The 25,898-nt window shown below is 50.1% G+C and overlaps 1 protein-coding gene across 9 annotated transcripts in view; it reads left to right on the top strand.

Annotated features, from left to right (window-relative positions):
• ZMYM4 (zinc finger MYM-type containing 4) overlaps positions 1-25,898 on the top strand; it is a 1,284,131-nt gene that overhangs the window by 660,651 nt on the left and 597,582 nt on the right. For all 9 annotated transcript variants that reach the window (XM_086956525.1, XM_086956522.1, XM_086956517.1 and 6 more), the window contains one exon: positions 13,887-14,037. In XM_086956525.1, the coding sequence (XP_086812651.1) occupies positions 13,887-14,037 (151 nt within the window). The remainder of the gene's footprint in view (positions 1-13,886; positions 14,038-25,898) is intronic.

The raw sequence follows: 25,898 nt of genomic DNA, 5'->3' as shown, positions 1-25,898 counted from the left end.
AGTAGCAGGGGCTCCGCAGCCACGACGACAAAGGCCATCTGGCGAGAAGCCCATACGCACAAGCCGGGGGCCGGTGACGTACACCCGGTGAAGGATTTTGAACTGGACTAGCCGCAGACGCGAGGAGATGGCGACCTCCTTAGGGGAGGACACAGCACTCTGCCAGTCCTCGTCGTCCAGTTCCAGCCCATCGGCCACCCACTGTTCCCGCAAGCGCTGGAGGAGGTCGACCTGAACATTAATCAGCTTCTTGTAGGACAGAGAGATGGCACTATCCGGCATATGCCCGTCCAATACCCTGTCCTCCAGGGGAGAGCTCTCGGGGATGTCACCCTCCTCCGGTCTGGCGGCGGCTACTGCATGCTTAAGTTGGGCATACCGGAAGAACTCCGTTCCACTCAGTTGGTATTCTGCCTGCAGCTGCGGAAAAGTCTTAACATCCCCCCTGGCCAGCATATCTTCAACTCTCGAAATCCCTATGAGGTCCCACTTGTCGAAGCCTTTGGTATGCCAGAGCTTGCCTAAAATGTCGGAATCGAATAGAGGGGTGAATTTCGTCAGTCTGCCCTGCCAACCCTGTATCTTATTAACCGTTCGCCACGTGTGGACCGCCGCCTTGGTCGGACCCGTGAGGCTCCGATCGAAGGATCTAGAATAGAGAGCGCGGTAGTAGTTCCCACCTTGCAAGAGCCATCGATCCATAGCATAGCCCGGGCTGTCGACAGGACCGTAAAAACCATGATTGATGGCGGTGAGTTGAGAGGCCCAGTAATACCTCCGCACGTCTGGTAACGCAATGCCCCCGTCGTACCACGGCATGGTGAGCTTCTGGACAGCGACACGAGGCCGACCATCCCAAAGCAGAGCACGCTGCAGGCTCTCAACCTCCCTGAAGTAACGGGCCGGAACAAGGTCCTGAGTATTCTGCAAGGCATACAGGAACCTGGGCAGGGACATCATTTTAAATAATGCCGCCCGGCCCAGGAGAGAGAGAGGGAGCTTACGCCAACTCTCCATATCCCTCCGCAACCGGTGGAGCGGGGGGAGTAAGTTGTGGTCATACCTCGCCTTAGGGCTGCTCGAGATGTAAATCCCCAAGTACTTGAAGCCTTGCCCGGCCAGTTGTATGTTGCAACCTCTGGGGAGGCGCGGCGTGCCACCCTTAAGGATGTAAAGGGAGGATTTGGCCCAGTTAATAATCAGTCCTGAGTAGCGCCCAAACAACCTGAGCACATCACACGCCACAATAAGCGACTTGCAAGGGGAGGTGAGGTAGAGCAGGATATCGTCTGCGTACAGGGAGACCCTGTCCTCAAAGCCCGGGGACCAGGAGATCCCATGCAAGTCAGGGTGCGAGCGCAGCAGAGCCGCGAGAGGCTCCAGAGCCAGCGCAAACAGTAGCGGAGACAAGGGGCAGCCCTGTCTGGTGCCGCTTTGGAGCGCAAAGGGAGCAGACATGCGGCCGTTAACCGTGACAGCAGCCAGCGGGCTAGCATAAAGAAGTTGCACCCAGCCCAGGAAACCTGGTCCAAACCCGAGTCTTGTCAGCACCGCCCATAGATAGTTCCATTCCAAGGAATCAAAGGCCATCGTGGCATCGAGGGAGGCCAGTACTGCCGGTTCCGTAAGGGTGTGAGCTCTGGCCATGACCCCGTGCAGGCGTCTCAGGTTGAGGGCAGTATTACGGCGAGGAATAAAACCAGACTGGTCCGGGTGCACCAAGTCGCTTATAACCCCGACCAATTGATTGGCCAGCAGTTTAGCCAGAATCTTGGGCTCAACGTTGAGAAGAGAAATGGGGCGATAGGACCTGCAGACGTCCCGTGGTTTGCCTTCTTTATGGATAACTACTATGGTGGCCAGTCGCTGGTCCAAGGGAAGGACACCCTCTTCACGGGCACGGAGGAACATATCTCTCAAATAAGGGGAGACCACATCCGGCCGAATCTTGTATAGTTCAACCGGTATGCCATTGGGTCCGGTTGCCTTGCCCGCACGCAGAGCGCGGATCGCCAAAGCAATCTCGTCCGCAGTGATGTCCCGGTCCATATCTGCACTGTCTTCCTCCGAGAGGCAAGGAAGGTCTATCGCCGAAAGGAATTCAGACGAGTCGGCCTCGGAGCGGTCCGAGCCGGAAGTATAAACACCCCGAAAATAGTCCGCAAAAGACTCAGCGATGGCACTCGGATCAGTGACTACCACTCCGTCCTCGCCCAGGATCTCCGGGACCACCCGGCTTGCCATCTCCCGCCTGTCTAACCAGGCCAGCAGTTTACCAGCCTTATCTCCAACATCATAGATGTGGCCCTGTTGCTCCTTCGCCAAGGCCAGGGCTGCGTTCGTGGCGAGATCGTGATACTCCGATTGTTTCAGAGAGAGTTCGTGCAGGAGAGAAGGGTCGGGCTCAGGCCCCAAACGGGACTCGAGATCCAAGACCTCCTCCTCCACATGCAGAAGATCAGCATCACGAGCTCGTTTAGCCGCTGCGATGAGAGATAAGGCTTCACCCCGCAACACCGTCTTAAATGCTTCCCACAGGGTGACCGCAGAGCCCACGGATCCCGTATTTTCAGTAAAGTAGAGGCCGATGGCCTTGGACAGGAGTGCTCGCGTGTTATGGTTGCGGAAATACCAGGGATTCACCGCAGCGGGGCGGCTGGACAGAAGGACACCGAAATCGAAGGAGATCCACAACGGCGAGTGGTCGGATACGCCCCTCGCCAAAAAACGTGCCTCAGAGATGGCAGGCGACTGCGCCGCAAGGGTGAGGACATAATCTAGGCGGGACAGGCTCCCATGAGCCCCGGAGAGGAACGAAAACTGGCGGAGCGTAGGATGTAATAACCTCCAACAATCCACCAGACCCATAGAGTCAAGGAAGGCCGGCAGCCACGTTTGGGAACCCAGGAGGTCTCTCGGTGGCTGGCGATCAAGAGTGCCAGAGCAGACTGAGTTGAAATCGCCCCCCAGGATCAGTAAGCCCGAAGGCAGGGACAAGATGGCGCTACCAAGGTCCTGGAAGGTGCTAGATTGGAGGCCAGGGGGAACAAAAACCGAAAGCAGGGCCAAGGAACGCCCCTCCCATCTTCCCGCCACAGCTGCGTAGCGTCCTCTATCATCAAGTAGTGTGACGTCTATTTCAAGAGGAAGGGACGCACGCACAAGGATGCCCGCCCCCCGGGAGCCCGAGGAGAACCCAGAGTGGGCAACCATTTTGTATCCCTTATGATTCAGGGCCCTACAGGAGTTCCCCACTAAGTGCGTTTCTTGCAGCAGTACAACGTCAGGCATGTGTCTCTTTATCAGCTGGATCACCACCCCTCTCTTTACCCGGTCACCTAATCCATTGACATTCCAGCTAAGCACTTTCAATTTCCTACCCCCCATCCCCGAACAAACCGCCCCACCCGACTCCATCCAACTCAAACGTCAATTGCACATTAAAACACACAGTCCATTGCCTCAAGAAAGAAAAAGAGATAGAACAAACAAACAATAAAACTTGCATAGTTGCACCCCCCACCCTGCACCCCTGCATGTGACTAAAAAGCCCCCCCAACCAGCAGTGTGCCTGTCGCCCCATAACTACTCTACAAAAAGACACCCAGAGGAGTGAGGAATCCCCGCGAACACCTCCCGCCACCCTCCATGTACTAACAGGAAAGATAGTACGGCATATCAAAGCTACATACGATAGACCACTGAGGCAAGCAAGATAATCAAGGAATCACCCACTACAGAACCAAGTCTCATAGGTCCGAACCGCCAGCCGCGCCACCCTCATGTTCTTCCTGTGCTTCTCGGCGCGGCGGTAGAGTGTCCAGCCAGTCACTAACGTTCTCAGCGAAGTCGAAGAAAAGGGCACGACCTTCGTGCTCGATCCGGAGCTTAGCAGGGAACAACATAGAGTACTTGAGACCCAGGTCTCGCAGTCTTCGCTTAACCCCTGCATAGCTTTGGCGCTGTCGCTGAACTGTCCTGGTGAAATCTGGATAGAAATGGACATCGGCGTTTTGGAATTTAAGCGGCCCATGTCGTCTGGAGGCCTGTAGGACAGCATCCCTGTCACGGAAATTGAGCAGCCGGGCCACGATGGGTCTAGGTGCCACGCCCGACTTCGGCGGGCCACCCGGTACTCGGTGGGCACGCTCCACCGAGAAAAAGTTGCTGAGGCCAGGCGGGGCCAGATGAGTCCTGATCAGGTCTTCAACTAGGAGGTCCGTCGCCGCCTCCTCCGAACCCTCCGGTACACCAACAATGCGGACGTTCTGCCGCCTGGCCCGGCTTTCAAAATCATCCAGCCGCCTCGCGAATTGCTCCGCTGTCCTCTGTAGGTTACGAACTTCAGTCTGCAAGTCCGAGACATCTCCCGTGAGACTGGTCGTCTTGATGTCCAAATTCTTGACCCTATCATTAGTTTTGCCTAAGTCGGCTCTAATGAGGGACAGATCAACGGCCATGCCGTCCACCTTGTGCGTGAGGACTTCATGCTGTTGCTGCATGTCCGCCCGGAAGTTTGTGATGGCTCCCATGATGTCGCTCAAAGTGGGTTCAGAGTCGTCCGGCGAGCCCGAGTGCGGGTTGCCCTTGGCAGAGGGTCCAGTAACAGGCGGCGTCTTCGGTTGGGTATAGCGCTCAATCCTATTCTGCTGTTGTTGCGATTTACCGCGCACTCCTCTGTTAGACGGATTGTCGAGGTCCCTCTTGCCCGCCATGTTAGATCCAAAGAGAACAAAGGGCTATGCCAGGCAAGTCCAAGCCCAGAGAGTCGGAGATTCGTCCGGGGGGACACTAGAACACCGTCCCAGGTTCACTCCGCCGTCCGAATATCACCGCTGTCCAGTACACTTCGCCGCTGGTGAGGGCAGGCAGGCACTCCGCAGATCGGCGCGTAGCAGCGGAATTCGCAGAGACAATGGCACTGAGCTGGCACGGAGTCCCACTCGACGTAGCTCAGCGTAGGAGACACCGATTCGAGATCTGAAAACGGTTCTCGCCTCAGTGGGCTCTCAGCAACGAGTATCCACCCTCGTGGATCAGGATTTCGGGCAGGATAGTTGCGGAGGATCGGAGGGTCCGCGGAGCTCCGAGCTTACGCGGCCATCTTGGTTGCCCGCGAAGCTCCTCCCTCCTTGGTACGATTTTTAAAGAATATTTGCAGTTTGCAAAAATCGACACTCAGAAGAAATTTCACAGAAAAACAGTCAATGGTTTCCTATGGAAGAAAATTCAGGTTACTGGTAAATAAGTATCAAATTATTTTTCGGCGTTATTGCTGGGCTAAAAGGTGCAGCACCGAGGTCTCTCCTGATAACAGGTGAATAAATCTGAATTTGTTGTTCGGCTGATTTTACGTGAATATTTTACAGTTCCAAAACTCCACACTTAAAAGAAGTTCCAAGTGAAACCAGTCAATCTTAGCCTGTGGAAGAAAAGTGAGTTATAGGCTTTTAGGTAAGTACTCGACTGCAGAGTTAAGGTTCTGGGTATAGACTCAGGGGTCCCCCCGGGTCAGGTAGGTTCAGTTGCTACACCCTCAGCGGCACAGGGGCAGCCAGGTGCAGTGGTAGTTAGGCCCAATGTTATCCAATGAGAGGCAGGGGGCCTTCGGTTGGTGGCTGCTTGCTAGCTGGCCAAGCCACTGTGGGAGCTGGGCTCCTGGTCACTTGCTCAAGGCAAATGGGGAAGTTACATAGGACAAAGGTTACATTGCCACGGGCACTCGGCGGGTGGGTGCAGGGTGCTTTTGAGCCTTCAGGTGCTCAATGGAGATCTTGAAAAGGGAACAAAGGCTGCAGTCTCGGGGACGGAGGATCTTCTGAAGCGACCAGCACTTTGAGGGGTAAGTTGGGATCTCTGAGGGTAGGTAGGCACCCAGGAGCTGGGCACAGGAGGCCGGGGGGCGCCGGGTGCAAGGGTGTCTTTGAATGCTGGGAAATCCTACCCTCTGTTGGTAGCGGTTGGATGGGTCCCTGGTTCTGAGTCTGCAGGCGTCGTCCGGGTCGTCGAGGAGGGTCCTTGGGCACTGGATTCCAGGTCAGAATCGCCGGGAGGGACGTCCTCAGGGTCTTTGTCCACTCGGGCACAGGCCGGGCTCGGTGGGTGCAGAGTGGACTGGATACGCGGTTCCTGGCTGGTACCAGGGGTATTGCTGTTTGAGCAGAGCCACTGCTCATGGGAGTCCCAGTCTCTGAGAGGGTCAAGGCAGGCAGGTCCTCCGGGGTTCTTGAGGTTGCTGTCCGCAGGAGACGCTGGGATTTAGCAGGAGCAGGTTTGACAATCAACAGGCCTGTAGGGCTGGGACCAAGCCAGTGTGCGTTGTCTTCTTGTTAGGAGCTGCACGACAGGTCGTCTTATTCTTGGTCTTCTTTCTTGTTTAGAAATCGGGATCTGAGGAAGGTAGGTTCTGGGTGCCCCTAAATACTACATTTAGGGGCGTTACAGGTAGGAGAAGGGCAGGCACCAATAGGTCCCTGTCCTGGGGTGAGTCCACCTCCGATTCTGCTCCTCTCCTGTGGGAGGGGGGCAGGAGCCCATCTTTAATTGGGCAGGGCTCCCTATCCTCAAGATGGCCGGAGCCCAGAGTTGTGCTTCACCTCGCCTCTCCCACCTGAGGGGTGGAGTTGGAACAGGCTGGCACACCCCCTTTTCTCGCTTAGGTTTTACCACCAGTCTTTCCACCAGAGTGGGGGTCAGTTGCTGAGTACAGCAAGTGGTCTGGAGAAGTTCACAAAGGCGGTATGCCTTCGAAGCTTCCCCCTGCCCATCATGGGGGAGGAGGCCTAGCACCTCGCCCAGGATGTGCATTGTTGCAGGGCCAGGAGAGCGGGGGCTCTCCACCCAGGGGTCCAGCAAAATGTCTGCGGTGGGGCAGCCTCTCAGCCAGATGTGGATTATAGGTTAGGTTTCAGTGGGCATCTCTAAGATGCCCTCTGTAGTGAATTTTACATTAAATCCCACACTGGCACCAGTGTGGGTTTAATGTGTTGGGAAGTTTGATATCCAACTTGTCAGTCTTCAGTGTAGCCATTATGGTGCTGTGGAGTTCATACTGACTACCTCCCAACACCATATACTCTTAATGGCATCACTGAACTTACAGTGCCCAGGAATTGCTCTGGGTACTGTAGGGGCACAGGGAATGATGCACCTGTGCCCACACCACTGGCATAGGGCACCCAGCTAGAGGGGTGACTGATGTATGCCAGGGCAGTGGGTGTGTAGGCATGACACACAGGGAGGGGTGCCATGTCGACTCTATGTTTAGTTCTGCACCAGGACACCCAGCCTGCAAAGGCGGTGTCGGGGTGCAGGGCCTCTAAGGTCACAATGCCCAGAGTACCTAGGGTACCATTTACTAGGGGCTGACATGTGGCCTGAGATGCCAATTGGGTTTCAGCTTCAATACAGTTTTAGGGAAGGAACACAGGCCCTGGGCACCTGATTGGCAGGAGCCCAGGGCACACTCAGTCAAAGCACATCAGCAATTCAGCAAAAAGTGGGGGCATACCGAAGCAAGAAAGATGGCACTTGCTCACACAGGCTGTTTGTTTTGGTGCAGAACAGTGAAAAGTCGACATGGCACACATCCCAGTGTGCCATGCGTACAACAAACTGCCCTGGCATTGATCAGCCTCCTCTCTCGCTGGGTGCACTATGCTAATTGTGAGGGTACAAGTGTATGAGCCCTGTACCCTTACAGTGTCTAAGCCAATTCTTGTACATTGTGTACAGTGCAGTAATGTCATTAAAAGTATATGGTGCTGAGTTTGTCATTATGAACTCCACAGTACCATAATGGCGTTACTGAAAACAGGGAAGTTTTATAACAAACTCCTCAGCACATTAAACCCACACTGATGGCAGTGTGGGATTTAATTATAAAATGGACACAGAGGGCATCTTAGAGATGCCCCCTGAGAAATGACTCCACTAGTGCCCAGGCTGAGTGGCTTCTCACCAGCTGCCACCACCAGACATGTTTATGGACCCCTGGGTCGAGATCCTGCTGCTCTCGGGGATCTGAAACAATGCACATCCCCTGATGAGGTGCCACGCCATCTCCCCCAGGATGGGCAAGGTCCACGAAGGGGAAGCTACAAAGGCTTGTCGCCTTTGCGAACTTCCCCCAGGCCACCAGTTCTGACCCCCACTTTGGGCTGCAAAACCGCAACCAAGTGAGGTGTGCCCACCTTTGCCAACACCACCCCTCAGGTGGGGGAGGCGAGGTGAAGCACAACTCCCAGTCCCCGCCATCTTGCAGATGGTGGGACCCAGCCAACTAGAGTGAGGTATATGCCTCCTACCACTGGAGAGTGGTATAATAGGGAGTGTACCCACCCCAAGGGAGGGATCCATTGGTCCAAACCTTTACTTACCTGTTGCGCCCCTAAATCTAGTATTTAGCGGCACCCCTGAACCTTGCTTCCTCTGACAAGAAACCTCCAAGAAGAAAAGAAGGACCGAAAAGCTGTGCTGAAGCTAAGAGGAGGAGGAGGATGCCCACTGACTTGGCCCCAGCCCTACCACCCTGCCCCCACTTCAAACCTGCCGAAGCGAAACTCTATTGTGTCCTGCAGCCAGCAACCTCAAGAACCCCGAGGACCTGCCCTGCCTTCCAATGAAAAGATTTTGTCTCCCATGAACACTGGATTTGTTCACCCACAGACTCTGTCTCTGGCTAATACAAACGTCTGCACCACTCTTCACCCTTTGCCCATGGCCCGAGTTCGAGTGGCCCAACAGCACGATGTCTCCCTGGCGATTCTGACCCGAGATCTGGTGATATCTGACCTTCCTCGAATCTTCCGGCAAAGCCTGCAGCCTTTTTCTGGAGGATACCCCCGACCGCGGCCAAAGCTGGTAAGGGAAACCCACCGATTTTACTTCCCTTTTCTCTAGGAAATGTCCCAATGTGATATCTAAGCATATCACACCGAGTAGAAAAAGTAACTTCAAAAGACATCTAAAAATTAACTAAAAAGTAATCTGTACAGTAACTTCAATACCTTGACTTGCCTGTTTTTAAACAAATGCATTTGAACTTGCGTTCACTTGTAAACACTGCATACCATTTTGCAAAGCATTTATTTCACTTATCTGTGCCAGGCTTGGCTTGGTTTTAGAAATAAAATAACTTAATATTTTTATACAAATTGGTCTGAGTACAGTCTTCGAGTGTGTGACATCATTTGATGATTGAGTGTGTACAACAAATGCTTAACACCACCCTCTGATAAAGCCTTACTGCTTGCCCACGCTACAACAAATTGAGAGTATGTTGCAATCAACTTTTATCTCGGACTACCATATGGGTTCCACTGGACTCTGTGCACACTATACCTCATTTTTGTATAGTATATACAGAGCTAGCTTCCTACACATAGGGCAACCTTTCTCTACCATTAATTCAAGTGCACAGATGATTCTGATCATCATGAATCTTATTTTACCCTGTCTACCATTGACTGACAGGCTTAAGGAAGAAACTACCATCTTGTATAGCCGTTGTCAAGGTGTTTTAGTACACACCATATATGTTAAGAATAATAAAGTAGATTCATGAATTTACTTCAGTTGAGTATAGACGAGAGTCTTCATTTATGGTGAGATATGTAGATCTTTTCTAAGGAAGAAGCAAGTAGGTATTTGCTCAGGCAAAAAAGACATATGTCCTATAGCACTTTACCTGTTAGGAATGAGTAGAAGGACAGCAATTAAAAGAAAAGTTATTAAAAATATACTGTTGCAGAGATTTCAGTAACTTTAGCACTTTCTCTACTTGCACAGCATGCGACAGTGCCCATCACCAGGCATGCAGACAAAGAAACATGTAGAACCTGGGGTCTCAGTTGGTGATGGACAGGGGATTCGAATTCCAGTTTGGCACCCATTTCCTTTAAGGTGCCAGTATTCTTTTAGAAAACCTTTTGGTTCATTTCCGCTGAAAACAAATTCACTTATGCCTGTGCAGTACAGAAAGCAAGAACGAAGTGTATCCGTTCCACCATAAACCAATTCTACCTCTTTTTTTATTTTTAGTTCTAACTTTTTATTGTTGTTATTGTTAGCCATTTCATTATACAAACATTCATAGCTCTGTCAACAAATGCCCTATAGACTTGTGGGAATAGGAAGAATTTCTGTACATACAGCTCTAACATGACCCGCTTTATCCATCCACTGATCTAGTGACCTGTGAGTCCATGCATGCATTTCAATGAACGTCATATTAACTCGTGGAGGTTGAAACTGACCTCCATAACACTAACACAATTAACCCCCCTCCCTTCCCCCCCCCCAACACCCTCCCCCACTGGTATGCAGACTTCCTATGTCTCCTATGATACTGTGGCGGAGCGGGTGAGCGCTAAACTTGTACTGTGTCGTAGAAGCGTGTTCTGTGGCTGTAAGGCGCAGGAGGTGTAAGTACCTTTGACATGTGATCTCATTGACTCGGTGGTCAGCAGAGGCTTCTAAAAGTAAACCCTGGTTCTGTGAGTGTGGCCTGTATGCGTTCCATCCCTAAGGTGTACCATAATTTATAGAGCCACACCGTGCGAGTGGGTACGGTTTGTGTGCCGCATTATTTTTTATTTTTAACTCCGAATTATAGGTCTAAGATTGGGATAGTTTGTAGTGTTGTGGGCTCTGACTGGATTCCCACAACCTGGTTTTTTAGGTTTCGCCTATTATCATTCGCTTGCGAATGTAATAGGCGAAAATTCAAGTGCTCCACCGACTTGTCAAACCACTGCGGTTTTTCCACAGTGCATGTGAGTCACGTGACCACAAAAGCGGGTCACGTGACCACAAAAGCGGGTCACGTGACCACAAAAGCGGGTCACGTGACAACACAAGCACGCGCATCTCCCTAATCGGCCTGCCACACTTCTCCCCTCGCTCGCATTCCCCCCCCCACCAGGCTCTCCCGCCCCCATCCGGCTTCCCTCCGGCCATTTGCCAGCATATCAACACTGTTTTCGCTTTGCGAAGGACATAAACGCGATCTGAGGCAGGCCGTAAAACAGCCTCTTGGAAGCCCTGCAGCGCCTTCTCTTTAAAAAATTACTCCGCTTCTCCCTCCCTCGTCGTCTCTTTCTCTCTATGCCTCGCTTTTTCGGTCCTGTGTCTCTTCCATTTGCTCTCCCGCTTTTTTTCACTCTTTTTCTCTCTCTACTCTCAGCGCGACTGTCTAGCTCGATCTGTTTCTCGATCTTATTCTTCCCTTTCGTGTTCTCTTCCTCCCTCTCTTCCTCTTTATCGCTCCCTCTCTTTCTCTGTCTGGGGTGGGCATGGCGCAGGCTGCAATCGCTTTTATTGTCACCGACGATTAATCTAAAAAAATCGAATAATCATTGCCCCTTGCCATTTACATATCGCCCGCTACCATCTGTTCTCCTCAGCAGCAGTAAATGATGGGTAATTAACTGGGCGCCTTTGTCTTCCCCTAGCTGCATGCCTGACACATATAGATTTTCCACTCAGCCTCTGCGTGTGAGGGTGGGGGAGGTGCGCTGTGAAATGTGCTGCAAGGCAGCGCTTTGGAGTAACAATGTATGCCGGGATGCGTGCAGAAGGCACACCGCCTGCGGGAGGCCACACTCGCCCTGTGACGTCCCAGAAACCTGATCAGATGTTGACCACGGGGACAAGCCAGCCCCACGTCTTCTGTGGTTACTCGGGTCCAGGTCCATAGATGCTTCGTTAAAAAAAAAAAAAAACCTATCCTGAGATAGACGGGAACGACGCCACAGTGGGAGAGCACAAATACAGATAGAAAGAAACACATCATGGCTGCTGAAGAATGCCAGTACAGCAGCCACGGGCTCATATCATGAGAGGGTATACGGTGTCGAATTCTAAATGTGAGGCTTGCTGCAAAGCCTGCAGAAGCTATTTAAAGAAGGCAAACGTTATCAAGTCCTGATATGAGATATCAAACATCCTGTTTAAATATTCAGGAATATAAAATTACGGGTTTCAAGATGCAAGCGGCGTGTGGATGTACGGGGCCATACCTTTCCAGTAAATGTGCGTGCAAAGTGCAGGGGAGCGCCATCATTCAGGACAGACACATCCAGGAGGCACATAGAAACATGTTCCTTTCTTTTGTTTTACTGTCAACCCCCGATGACAAAAGAGATTTAGAAACGAAGTTACCAAACTAGCAAATAGACACACATTTATGCAAATGAAATATTCCACTATAGCTATGTATCAGACCAAGACGCTTACATATAGTCACTGAAAAATAACAGTAGGCCAATAAGACTGGTGATTTCATGCATGATGGCAAGTATGCTTTGCTTTGTGCAAGAATCGGTTGTTTATGTTTAAACGCATGCGCATACTGTCTGAAATATTCTGTAATGTAAAAAATGAAACTATAGCAAGCTTACGTTTTTCCTGCTTACCACTTACAGACGGTATGAGGCAGAGCTAATATAGGTAAGACTCGGGTGTTCGCCCTCTAGCTGTAATCATGTTCATGATGCACTTCGTAGGTATTCATAGTCAATTTTGTAATTTGTGAGTAGAATATTTGATTGGGTGAAAATCAGTCTTTTTATTGTATGACGAATGTCTGCGGTGCCCAATGAAAGAAAACCCTTAGACTGATGAAATGTATTAACATTAAGAATAATTACCATTTATCAATAACACACTGCCGTGTTTAATAATCCAGTAATGTAGTAACCATTGCATTTAGTAACAAAATGGCCATAACGCACACTTACGTTTCCGTTTCTATATTAGTCAGCAAAGCCATATCAATGAGTAGGAATGTTATGGTTTTTATTTTTGTTTCACACTGGCTTTGATAAATATAAAGGCAACATAATAAATGTGCCAGTGTATTTTTATAGAGAATCACAAGCTATGGTTCTCAATTTCAGGAGACATTCAACATCCATTGAGCCATTTTGACAGCCAAAACATTTTTTTTTGTAATGGATCAAAATCTACCAAGAAGAGATAAAACAATATGGCTCCCTCCCCCGTCCTCTATATCTTTAGAAACGGGAGTTCGAAAGTGATGTTTTTTTTTTGGTTGCTAAACTCCAAGAGGTCATGGTGGGCTGAATCCCTTTTGGTTCGGGCCTTGGTATAGTATTAGTTGTTTGACCAGTCTATTTGAATATAAAAAATTACACAAAAATTATGAATAAACAATGCACAAACATATACATAGTTTGGTTTTGTGTCTGCCCTCTTCATCTATCAATCCTTGTGTTGAGCTGGTATACACATTTTGCTTACACTCCCCACTGCTTAAAGCATGGGACTCTGGGTCAGTTTGGGTATCTTTAAACCAGGGAAACCTGGGGCCTTATTTATGAAGGCATTGCGCCACCGGTGCGTCACTTTTTCCCATTTTAAAAGTGACGCACCGGCGGCACAAGGCCTTCATAAATAAGGCCCCTGATGTTCCTTTGGTGATGCTACCAAAAGAACATACTTTGTGCAGTGGCAGCTCCTCCGCTATGGCAGTGGAGTGTTGCCCCCCCCAAAACAGATGGAAAGAAAAAACAAGCACTGGCTTTGCCAATAGGTTTCGCATTCGGAAAGTTGGAGCTATTGGTTTTGTAAATGACATTTTATATTTATATATCGTTATTGGCATTGTCAATAACAATATATAAATATAAAATGTCATTTACAAAACCAATTGCTCCAACTTTCCAAATGCGAAACCTATTGGCAACTCCAGTGCTTGTTAACTTTATTCATTGTTAATTCGTTATTGCTTTGTTTGAATAAGGTGGCTAAGGTAAGTGTATTTTATTCCTGTAATATGGTTGTTCTGTAACTTGCAAATGTTTGCACCTCAAATTCTACCTGATCATCTTTTTTAAGAAGTGTCCTTTGTTTTCATCCTGCAGATGGCGAAATGTGACGGTTGTAAGCGACAAGGGAAACTCAGCGAGTCTCTCAAATGGCGAGGGGAGATTAAGCATTTCTGCAATCTGCTGTGTATATTGATATTCTGTAATCATCAGAGTTCATCTGATATGACCCCTTCAAACAATGCAGGTAAAACTTGTGGGCCCTTGAATAAACACAGACTACAATGGGGTGGCTCTAACCAGGTTTCAGCCATCATGATAATTTGTAATCTTTATGGTCCACTGATAGCAAGTCTCCAGTCAGTCAGTTATTGCAAGTATATATTGGTTTAGAGGATCACTTTTCTGATGTTTCTTATAAATTCTGCTTACTGCAGATTCCTCACATTAAAGTACACTCACAGGATCTGCAAACTTGCAAGCAGAACCCCTGTTGCCCTGTAGGTGGTGTCATACCACTCCTCACCATCATCGTTCTGCTCTGCAAGTGACATGCAGAGCCATATATAAGCACCATCCAAGCGGACTGTATTCCTTTCTGTCGGCGCCACCAGACATAGTTTCAGATCTAACTCTGGTCTCTCACTAGGCAAAATTTTACAAACTACTATGGAATTTGCCTGAAAATTCCAATGTGCAAGGGGCAGTGGGGTCCCCTAAAACTACAATGTACCAAAATTGAAGGGACTGTTACAAGCAAATGTTTGTGATAGAACCCCACCAGATTTGTCTTTTGTGCTTGGGGTCGGACCACGACTCCTTGCCTTTAGTGTTTGCACCTTGATGATAACCAAGGGCATTTGTGATTGTGGATTTAAGCTGAATGCCCCCAAACACTGGCAAAATCCATCGTGGCCAGCCAATGTAAAGGTCCCATTCCGAAAATCTTTCCCGCAGCAAATCATTTTCACTGTTGAAGTCCTCGGGAAAGCCCAAAAAGAAGTGCAAGAAGCCCAAGTAGGTCTCTGCCACCTTGTGAGAAAGTGAGTTTCTGTTGCAGTACCCCCCCCCACACTTTTTTGCCTGATACCTGATGCACTTTTCCTTGGTGTGCCCTGCTTCGATGCCAATCAGGTACCCAGGGCCTGTGTTCCTTCCCTAAAAACTGGACAAAGCTTAAACCCAATTGGCATCTCTGGCCACATGTAACCCCCTAGTAAATGGTACCCTAGGTACCCAAGGCATTGTGACCAGAGAAGACCCCTGAGGGCTGCAGCACTTATTGTGCTACCCTTAGGGGCCCTGTACCCTGACACACACACACACTGCCCTTGCAGGCTGAGTGTCCTGGTGCAGAAGTAAACAGAGTCGACATGGCACACATCCCTGTGTGCCATGCCCACAATCCCACCGCCCTGGCATACATCAGCAGCCCCTTTAGCTGGGTGGCCTATGCCAGTGATGTGGGCACCGGTGCATGAGCCCTGTGGCCTACAGTACCCAGGGCCATTCCTGGGCACTGTAAGTGCAGTGGTGCCATTAAGAGTATATGGTGCTGGGAGGTTGTCATTACGAACTCCACAGCACCATAATGGCTACACTGAAGGCCGACAAGTTTGATATCAAACTTCTCAGCACATTAAACCCACACTGATGCCAGTGTGGGATTTAATGTAAAATACACTACAGAGGGTATCTTAGAGATGCCCCCTCAAACCTAACCTACAATTCACGTCTTGTCTGAGAGGCTGCCTAGGCTGCCACACAGCAGACATGTTGCTGGACCCCTGGGTGGATAGCTCCCGCTCTCCTGGGCCTGCAACAATGCACATCCTGGGACGAGGTACCAAGCCTCCTCCCCCAGGATGGGCAGGGGAAGCTTCAAAGGCATTCTGCCTTTGTGAGCTTCTCCAGACCACTTGCTGTACTCAGCAACTGGCCCCCACCAGTTCTGACCCCCACTCTGGCAGGAAGGCTGACGGGAAACCCTCCGTCAGAAAGGGGGGTGTGCCAGCCTGTGCCAACTCCACTCCTCAGGTGGGAGAGGCGAGGTGATGCACGACCCCGGACTCCGGCCATCTTGAAGATGGGGTGCACTGCCCAATCACAGCTAGGCTCCTGCGCCCCTCCCACAGGAGAGGAGCAGGCAGGGGGTGTACCCACCCCAGGACAAGGACCCATTGGTTCCTGCCCTTGCCCGACCTGTAACCGCCCCTAAATTTAGTATTCAGGGGCACCCTGAACCTTCTTCCACAGCTCCAGATTCCAAAACAAGAAAGAAGAACAAGAACAAAGGCCTGCCATGCAGCTGCTGAAAAGAGGAAGACACCAACTGATTTGGCCCCAGCTCTATCGGCCTGTTGACCCTCAAACCTGCTCCTGCTAAACCCCGGCGTCTCCAGTGATCAGCAACCTCAAAAACCCCGGAGGACCTGACTGCCTTGTGACTGACACCCTGGGTCTCCCACGAGCAGTGGTACTGCTCAAAGCAAGTAACAAGCCCTGGCATCAGCCCGGACCGCGATCCCTGCACACTCTGCACCCGTCAAGTCTGGCCTGTGCCGGAGTGAATCAAGACCCTGAGGACGTACCCCTGGCGATTCTGACTTATAATCCAGTGCCCAAGGCCCCTCCTCGAAGACCCCGACGACGCCTGCATCCTCGGAACAAGGGACCCCTCCGACCGCGACCAGCAGGGGTAAGATTTATCGACCTCAAGACACCCCTGCACCTGGCGCCCCATGGCCCCCTGTGCCCAATTCCTGGGTGCCTCCCTATCCTCAAGATCCCAACTTACACCTCTAAGTGTTGGTCGCTCCAGAAGATCCTCCGTCCCCGAGCCTGCTGCCTTTGTTCCCTTTTCAAGATCCTCATTGAATAACAATGAGTGCCCGACATCGCAAAAGCACCTTCCACCCAGCCGCCCGAGTTGCCCTGGCAGTGCAACCTGTACCCTATCCTACTTACCCATTTGCCCTGAGCAAGTGACCAGGAGCCCAGCTCCCACAGCCGCGTGGCCTGCTGGCCAGCAGCCACTAACCGAAGGCCCCCTGCTTCTCATTGGATAACATTGGGCCCAACTACCTCTGCACCCGGCCACCCCTGTGTACCAACTGTACCTAACTGACCCTGGGGGACCCCTGGGTCTATGCCCAGAACCTTAACTTCACCAGTCGAGTACTCACCTGAAAACCGATGACTCCCTTTCCTGCCTTATGATCAGCGCGGGGACACGCCGGTGTGCGTTACCAAGCGCTTTACAAAATTCCAAAATGAAATAACATTGACTTGTTTGACCCAAAAAATCTTCTAAGTGTGAAGTTTTGAAAGTTTAAAATATTCATATAAAATCAGCCGAATAACGAATTCCGAAGTACTCACCTGCGATCAGGAGAGAAGCCAGTACTGTACCTTGTAGCCCAGTACTGAACCGCAACAGTAATCCTTACCGGGTTTACTAGTAACCTGAATTTTCTCCATAGGAATCAATTATCTGCTTTTCTATGAAATTTCTTCAAAGTGTCTACTTTTGAAAACTTTAAATATTTCTTGAAAATCGTACCAACTACTGAAACATAATATCTTACCTGTTTTGCGTAGAGACCCAAGTGCTGGACCTAGGAGCCCAGTCCTGGATTACAAAAGTAATGAGAACGTATATTACCTGTAACCTGAATTTTCTCCTATTGGATAACATTGCCAGATTTTCATTGAAAAGTTTCCAAGTGTGAACTTTTAAAATAGCTTTATATTTCTTAAAAATCAGTGCACTAGCCACATCGTTTTTGCTAAACTTTTTTCAGCTTAGACCCCAAGACTGAATCTAGGATCCAGTCCTGGGATTACAAAAGTAATCGATAAAGTAACCAGCTGCATTCATGTAGAAGAACCCATTGAGCTCAATGCTAAATTGTGTTTAGAATTGTGTTGCCTACTGCAACCCCTGTACCTATTGTGTTTACCAAGTTTATTGCCTTTCTGCAAGGTACTCATCTGAGACCTCTCATATTGAGAAAAGTATATTTTGATACCTGTTGGTTCTAAAAATAAAACTATATCTTTTGATATAAAAACAATTGGCCTGGAGTACAGTCCTTGAGTGTGTGAAACCTTTTGCTGACTGAGTGTGTACAACAAATGCCTTACACTGTCCTCTGGTACTGCCTTACTGCTCGACCAAGCTAACACTTTAGAGAGTAAGGTCCGACCTGACTTTAACCTCTGTAATACCTCTGAGGTTTATGGCCTCTGTTGCCTCTATACACACTGTACCTTACTTTGGTCCAGTATATATATAGCCACTTCCTCACACCCCTTCATGTCACACTTGGATTCCTGGAAAGGGTGACATATTAAATGTACTTCTAGGTCTTGTTGCTGAAATCTCTCTCCTTTGGACATGATTCTGTTGATTGCCCCAGGCCAACCTGACTTTTTGGGGCGTTTGGCGACACTGCCTCAACTTTCAGCAATACCATGATGTCATGTTGCGCCTATATGACCTGCAGCCGTCTCTCTCTGACGTGCCTTTGGACTCCAAGGAACCACAAGGACATCCGACCGGACTCTACTGCCAAATCTGCCCTCTGTGCCAGTTGTAACGTCTGGGACCATTTTAGGTCCCAGGCTGTCCTGGTGCCACAAACGCCGACGGCCTTCAGAGCATTGAGCATTCCAATGTCTACTCCTCTTGATGGCAATTGACAGCCTATACTGTTCTCTTACCCTGCGCTGACTCCACTTCAACACTGATCAACGCTATTCCTGCTTTCTCTGGCTGCAGTTTTCCAGCAACCCATCATCTTGCCCTTCAAAAAGGGCCCAGATTATTACAAATGTGTTCCTGTTTATCAAAGATTGCTATTATGAATGAGATTAGTTGCTCAACCATACACTGAGGACAACTGGTATGAAGGGCTACAAGATGCTGGTGGACTGGATGCTTGTTCAGGTACTGGACTGGTCTGTCCTCCTGGTACTGCTACTGAAGAAAGTGCCTTCTTCACACTGGTGACGCAAAGGTAGTTGAGTTCTTTGACCTCCAAATGCCTATTATGGAGGTGAACACTGATGTACTCACAGAAGTCCTCTAGCCCAGACAGACCGCTATAGAGCCCTATTTCCTTTAAATGCGGCCATGTCGGGCAGCCTTCTAGGGACACGGGCAACACCATGTTCCAGAACACCGGTAAATTGGCTAATAGTGTGGTGCCATCGTTCTTTGTCCAGTTTTGTGCCAGGGCGGAAGCCAACAGCTCCCTGAACTGGTTTCAACTGGAGTGTGCAAGTAGGGCTTCAAATGTGCCCTTCAAAGCAGTCTAGTGATGCTGGCAAGCGCCCCTACCCTGCCCCAATACACTTAAGTCCTGTCTGGGTGGTAGTCACACCTTACTGTGTGACAGGAAACCTATTGTCCTGCCTTCTCCTGCTCGAGCTTGGCTCTGCAGCAAGAGGGCGGAATCGTGTGTCTGGTCGGCAGCAGCCATAGTTTCTTCCAGGCCTAGAAGATTGGTACCTGGAGCGCTGAGGGCCTCCCGGAGCAGCTTTACAGTGTATGGAATCATACCGTTCAGGAGTATGATTCCAACATGTTTGATACCAAACACAACAGGGTTCATTACAGCCAGTTTAGAGAGAGCCATTGCGTAATGGTGCATTTCCATACACGGCCATGCTGATGCACTTACAGCTGGGAGAATATACTCTGAGGGTTGTAGGGGTGTCCTGCTCATGCAGGGGCAACCCCACAGTTCGAACCAGCACCCTGCCTTAGGGGTGTCTTACAGGTGTTACGCAGTTTACGCGGTGACCTCAGATATAGGGGAACCTATATCTTTCGTAAGTGATGCTAGCACCAGCTTACAAAGGCTGCAATAGCAGGTCTGTAGTCATAATTTGAGTGGTCTCTCCTGGGTGGCATAATGCATCCTTCAGCCATGGGAGACCCCTGGTGTACCTGTTCACTGGGTACCTTAGTACCATATACTAGGTACTTACAAGGGTACACCACTAGCCAATCAGGAGTGTCCCTAAGTACTCACCATGTTTAATTTAAGGAAGAAGCACAGAAACTGGAGTCCTAATTAACAGGATCCCAGTCAGACTGGTCAGTAAAATAAGATGACACCAGCAAAAAGTGTGGAGGTGACCATGAAAACAAATCCTACTTTCCTACACAATGGAATAGAGAATAAAAGCACCTCTAAACATTAGGGGAAAGCATGTTCTCCAGTATTGGGGTGGCTTTCATGGATTCACATGCTTGAATCATTCCCCGTCATCAAAGTGGAGAAGTGTGGCTCACTGGTTAGAGGAGGCAGACCTGGAAGCAGAGGTCACCCCGGGACCAGGGTTCAATTCCCGGCTCGGCGGGGTCTTGAGTCCTAAAATGTCCATGGACTCGACAATTCTCGCTCCGGTGCCTACTCGATTCACGGGTTCACACTCTGCGACCCTGGGCAATAGCTTGCTTAATCTCCACAACGGCCCCTCGCGGCGGGATGCCTGGCTTTCACCTTGCGGATACCCTGCCGGGGTTATCTCACAGGGGAATATCAGGACGGGTTCCCTAAGCAAGCGCTTAGAAACCGCTCAGTGATTTGCGCTATATAAATTCCTGTACATTTACATTTACAAAGTGGGAATCCCACGGTACCTACAATAGCAATATATATATATATATATATATATATATATATATATATATAGCTCACACTTGCATCGAAGTTTGAGAATCACTCGAATACCAGCAGAGAGTTGCAAGCATAACTCTTTATTACAGGTACAGGGGCCGTCGGCCTGCGTTCCTTTCACAGCTCCTACTCCACTGCTGACGCGTTTCGAAATAAATCTTCTTCATGGGCTGTGGTGGGCGAAGAGCACAATCTGGTCACAGCTGCTCCTAATTTCTCACGATAGCGCGCCCTTGGATGGGCTGTTTCTCTGCGCAATGAGTTCTGGGAGTTGCTGTGCCAGATTAGTCCATTAAGGTAGTGCAATGTTCTGCTGGAGTCAAGGGGCCCGCAGATGAGCCCCTGCAGGCAGGCGCCCCCCTCAATCCTTGGCTGATATTCCACAAGGCAGAGATGGCTGATGTCATCCCCAGTGGCCCCCAGGTTACCGGGCTGGTGCATTCTCGACGGTACGGCAGCCGCCCATGCAAGCCATCTCTGCCTTGTGGGTTCGGATGTGTATTGTATTGTAATTGTATTGTAAGGGGAACTTGTAAAGCGCACTGACACCGTGGGCTTCCTGGCGCTGGTTGGATGCAGAAGGACCAGAGGGACTTAGCTGGATTGAGGGAAAAGCCATGTTTTTAGGGATTTACGGAAAAGAAAGAGAGAGTTAGAGGTTTTGAGAGAGAGGGGAAAGGAGTTCCAAAGTTTAGGGGCCAGGAATGCAAATCTCCGGCCTCCAGATCTGCAGAGTTTGATAGGGGGGATGGACAGGAAGTGAAGGTGGGAAGATCTCAGGTTCCGTGAAGGGCAGTAGGGCCTGATGAAGAATTTCAGAAAGACGGGACAGGAGCCAGATTAAGATCGGCTGCCTTACCTTTAAATCTTTAAGGCTGCCCTCGAGATGACAGGGAGCCAATGCAGTTTAGAGAGAAGGGGTTTGGCGGATTGCCATTTCGGAATCCCAAGGGCCAGTCTCGCTGCTTGATTTTGAACAGATTGTAGTCTGGAGAGAGATGTTTTAGGCAGACCGTGGTAAATAGAGTTCAAAAAATCTAAGCGGGAGACGACGAGGGCCATGATAACTTGCAGAAGGGCTTCAGGAGTGAGGAGATAGGCCACCTTCCTGATCCTGCGCAGCTGGAACATGCAGGAGGAGACCACCGTCCCCACTTGGGGCCCGAGAGAAAGGCCAGAGTCAATAGTGACCCCGAGACTCTTTACCGAGGCCACGGGGGTGGGGGTGAGGCCAAGTTCTGCCGGCCAAAAGTGCGGACCCCAGTGGGTAAAGCTCCTGCCAGGAAGAAGGAGCTCCGTCTTTCCGGGGTTCAGTTTGAGCTGGTTTTGACACATCCACTGGAGGATGTGGGACATAGCTGCCTGGAAATTAGGAATAGCAGAGGGGGAATTGAGAGGAAAGATGAGTTGCAGCTCGTCCGCGTAGTTAAAAACGGTGACGTCCCACTGCCTCAGAGAAAAAAGGAGGGGTCGAAGATAGAGGTTAAAGAGAAGAGGGGATAAGGAGGAGCCCTTGACTCTCGTTCGGAACCTATTGGAAAAACTTGTTTTCTTCAGGCCAGAAGTCAAGTCAAGTCAAGTCAAAAGATTTATATAGCGCGCTACATACCCATAGGGTCTCAAGGCGCTGGAGCCTCTTTAAGCGTCGGTATTGTACTTCGTTCGTTTCTGAGTTAACTTATCCGGTTTCCCGGATACTTGAGCACGTGTGCTCCCAGCTTTTTAGGCCTGATCGAAGATTGACATCGACGATGGAATTCGAGGCCCCGTTTAAACGTTGCCCAGTCTGTAACGAGAAGTACCCTCTCTCAGACGTGCACCCTGTGTGCAACAGATGTCTGTCTCCAGACCACGACGAGGAGAGTTGATTGGCCTGTTCAAAATTCAGGTCGGAAGAGGCGCTCGCTCTTCGACGTGAGGCGAGACTACCGGCACGGAGAGCGTCGGATGTGGATGATATCTTCGAGGCTGGGGACGACGAGGGCGTCCAAGAGGAGGAACCGGAGCACTTCTCCGACCCAGCCTCCTGTCAAGAATCTTACTACGGAGATGAGGTAGACGATGAGAACATCGAAGTCGATGAAGCTGTCGAGGTAAGAGACGACGGTATTGCCATTGGAGCCGCAGAGGGCGGCTCCAGCAATGAGCAAGACCCAACTGAAGCTTCGGGGGTCGAAAGTGACACTGTCTTGTCAAAGGCTCAGGTCGAAGCATCGGCGGAAGGCCTTAGCCAAGATCTTTATACTCATTCTACAGCCCCGCAACCTGGCCCGGCTAAGAATATTTCAGAGCCTTCGGTGGGTACGCCTTCGAAAACGAAAATGACTAAAGACAAATCAAAACCGAAACTGGTCAAACCAGTATTCATTTCGCAAAGCCTCGTTCCATCGGATCCTAAGAAGGTTCGGAGTGTCATTGCCCCTTCGGGGTCACAAACGGGTGCCAACCCGAAGATCGATTTTGGGAATCCCAGAGCAATGACTGGCTCGACGTTGGCGATGGCCGTGAAAAAAGTCAAACAGCCATCGGGCCTCCACCTATAGTTTTTGGACGGCCTCCGACAGCAAGACCTAAAACGTCTAAGCCGGCACAGGGCACCGACCCTGGGAAAATGATGTTAACACTTGAGGGGCCGACCGCCACTCCTGAAGGCGTCTGTTCCAGTCAACCTTCTTCTGAAAGCTCAAAGAAGTTGTACATGGACTCTGCAACCAGAAGACTCACCCTTTTCAAACGGAAGATCTTGCCTAAGGAGCCAATGGAATCCTATCAAATTCCACTTAAAAGGAAAAGAGACTCTGCTTCCTCGCCAGTTCTTTTCGAGTCCGTAAGGCCTTATGGACAAGCTTTTACACATTCCCCCACACGCACTGAAGATGGTGGGGGGGATGACCAAAATGACGAGCAGTTCAACTATCCTGATGACTCTAATCAGGATGACTCGCAGGATGTGCTCGACGATCAAGGCACGGCGGACACCCAGTGTTACCAAGTAAAAACAGCCCCCGCAGAGGATACTGTGGCGTTCAACGCTCTAATTGAAAGGGCAGCGTTGAACCATGATGTGGTCATGCATGCAGACCCAGTTGAGGAGGACTTTCTGTTTGATACCTTCTCTACGTCTGACAGATCAGTGAAGACGCTGCTGATGCTGAAGGGTGTCCTTAAGCACGCCAATGACATCTTCAAGGACACAACCAGAGCAAGGGTGGTGAACCCACGTATTGAAAAGAAATACAGACCTGCTCCTGTGGACCCTACGTATATAAGGGGTCAATTGCCATTGGACTCTTTGGTGGTCTCCAATGCCCGGAAGAGGGCGAACTCACAAACAAGTGGTGATACTCCTCCCCAGACAAAGAATCTAAAGTATTAGACGCCTCTGGGAAAAGGGTTGCTGCGCAGGCAGCGAATATTTGGAGAATAGCCAATACACAAGCTCTACTGGCTAGATACGATAGGGCTCACTATGATACACTAGAGCAATTGTTGCAACACTTGCCTGATGCATATAGAGATGGGGCGGAAATGTTGATTCAGGAAGGGAAACTGATATCCAATGCTTCTATCAAGTGTGCCCCAGATTCAGCAGACACTGCAGCCAGGGCCATTAACACTAGTGTGATGCTCAGAAGGCAGGCATGGTTACGAATTTCAGGAATTAAGCCAGAAATAAAAACAAGTTTGCTCAACCACCCCGTTAACCCAGATTTCCTGTTTTGGCCTGACGTTGACACGATTCTTGAAAAGATCAAGAAGGACACCGAGACGGCTAAGTCTATGGGGGCCTTGCAGTCTCAACAGTTCAGAGGGGGTTATTTTCGTCGCTCAGGTGGTAGAGGGCCGTCAAGGGGGCAAACATCTCGGCAAATACAATAAAGGTGGTGCACAGACCACCTTTAACAAAAACAATAGAGGTGGATACCATGGTAACAGCACCAAAGGCAGAGGACGTGGATATAACACCAGGTCCTCGGCAAATACCAAACAGTGACGTCTTGTCACTGCCCCCGGACCATATAACACCGGTCGGGGGGGGGACTTCAGCAGTTCCTGCCAGTCTGGGAAGGCATTAACACAGACAGGTGGGTGAGGCAACTTATCCAGTACGGGTATTGTTTAGAACTGACATCCACTCCACCCGACATACCACCAAGACACCATCCTATGTCCGCAGAGCACTTAACCTTATTACAGCAAGAAGTGGCCAGCATGCTGCAAAAAGGGGGGGCCATAGAACTGGTGCCTCTAGAGGAGCACGGAACAGGGGTGTACTCTCTCTATTTCTTGGTCCCAAAGAAGGACGGGTCTCTCAGAAGCATTCTGGATCTGAGACCCTTAAACCCATACATTCTTTCAGAACATTTCCACATGCTGACTCTGCAGCAGGTGCTGCCATTGCTCAGCCAGGGGGATTTCCTGGCAACTCTGGATCGGAAGGATGCGTATTTCCATATACCTATACATCAGGCACACAGGAAATACCTCCGGTTCACTATACAGAACAAGCATTACCAGTTCAAGGTGCTACCCAGTGGCAAAGTGAGCAAGGGACTCACGTCTGAGCACCGGTGGCATACCCTGCCACACTTATGGCGGCCAAAAGCGGTGCAAATCAGTCTGACCCTGTGCCTCATGGGAACAGTCCAGCCCAAACTGCTGAATCTTTTGACTGGGTGTGAGTGTTTGATTGATTCAGATGCTCCGTCCATCACCACCCCCTTTTGTACTGCTTTTGAGCGCCATAAGTGTGGCAGGGTATGCTCAGACGTGAGTCCCTTGCTCACTTTGCCACTGGATTCAAGCAAGCCGGGCTGAAGACGGCTGGAATGCCAGAAACCGGTCCTTGGAAGCTTGTTTCCGGTCCAGGGAAAACATGGCTTGGCAGTTCGGGCTGGACTGTTCCCATGAGGCACAGGGTCAGACTGATTTGCATATAGCCATGTCTGAACTGGGGTGGCAGAGTGGGCTAAAGAACGGTGATGGGTTAAACCCAGATCTTTTGACTGGGTGTGAGTGTTTGATTGTTTCAGATGCTCCGTCCATAACCACCCCCTTTTGTACTGCGCCTTGATAAGGCAGTCATCTAGGTAGGGAACAATGTGGACGCTCACTTGACGAAGATGTGCTGCCACCGGTGCCAAAACCTTGGTGAACACTCGGGCGCAGAGTGGAGGCCTAAGGGGAGAACTTTGAATTGGAAGTCTCTGCCAGCCACTCTGAAGCGCAGCAATTTTCTGTGTCTGGGTAGGATGGGGACATGAAGATAGGCATCTTGAAGATCCAGTGTTGTCATGTAACCTCCTTGAGACGGAAACTGAAGCACTTCTTGGAGAGACAACATTCAAAATGATTGCTTTTTGAGAAATTTGTTGAGGGAACAAAGGTCCAGGATGGGCACCAATCCCCTGATTTT

This window comes from Lissotriton vulgaris, chromosome 2_1, assembly GCF_964263255.1.
Source record: "Lissotriton vulgaris chromosome 2_1, aLisVul1.2, whole genome shotgun sequence".
Classification (NCBI taxonomy): Eukaryota; Metazoa; Chordata; class Amphibia; order Caudata; family Salamandridae; genus Lissotriton; species Lissotriton vulgaris.
The sequence above is the reverse complement of the archived record's forward strand: the minus strand, read 5'-3'. Positions and strand labels throughout refer to the sequence as shown.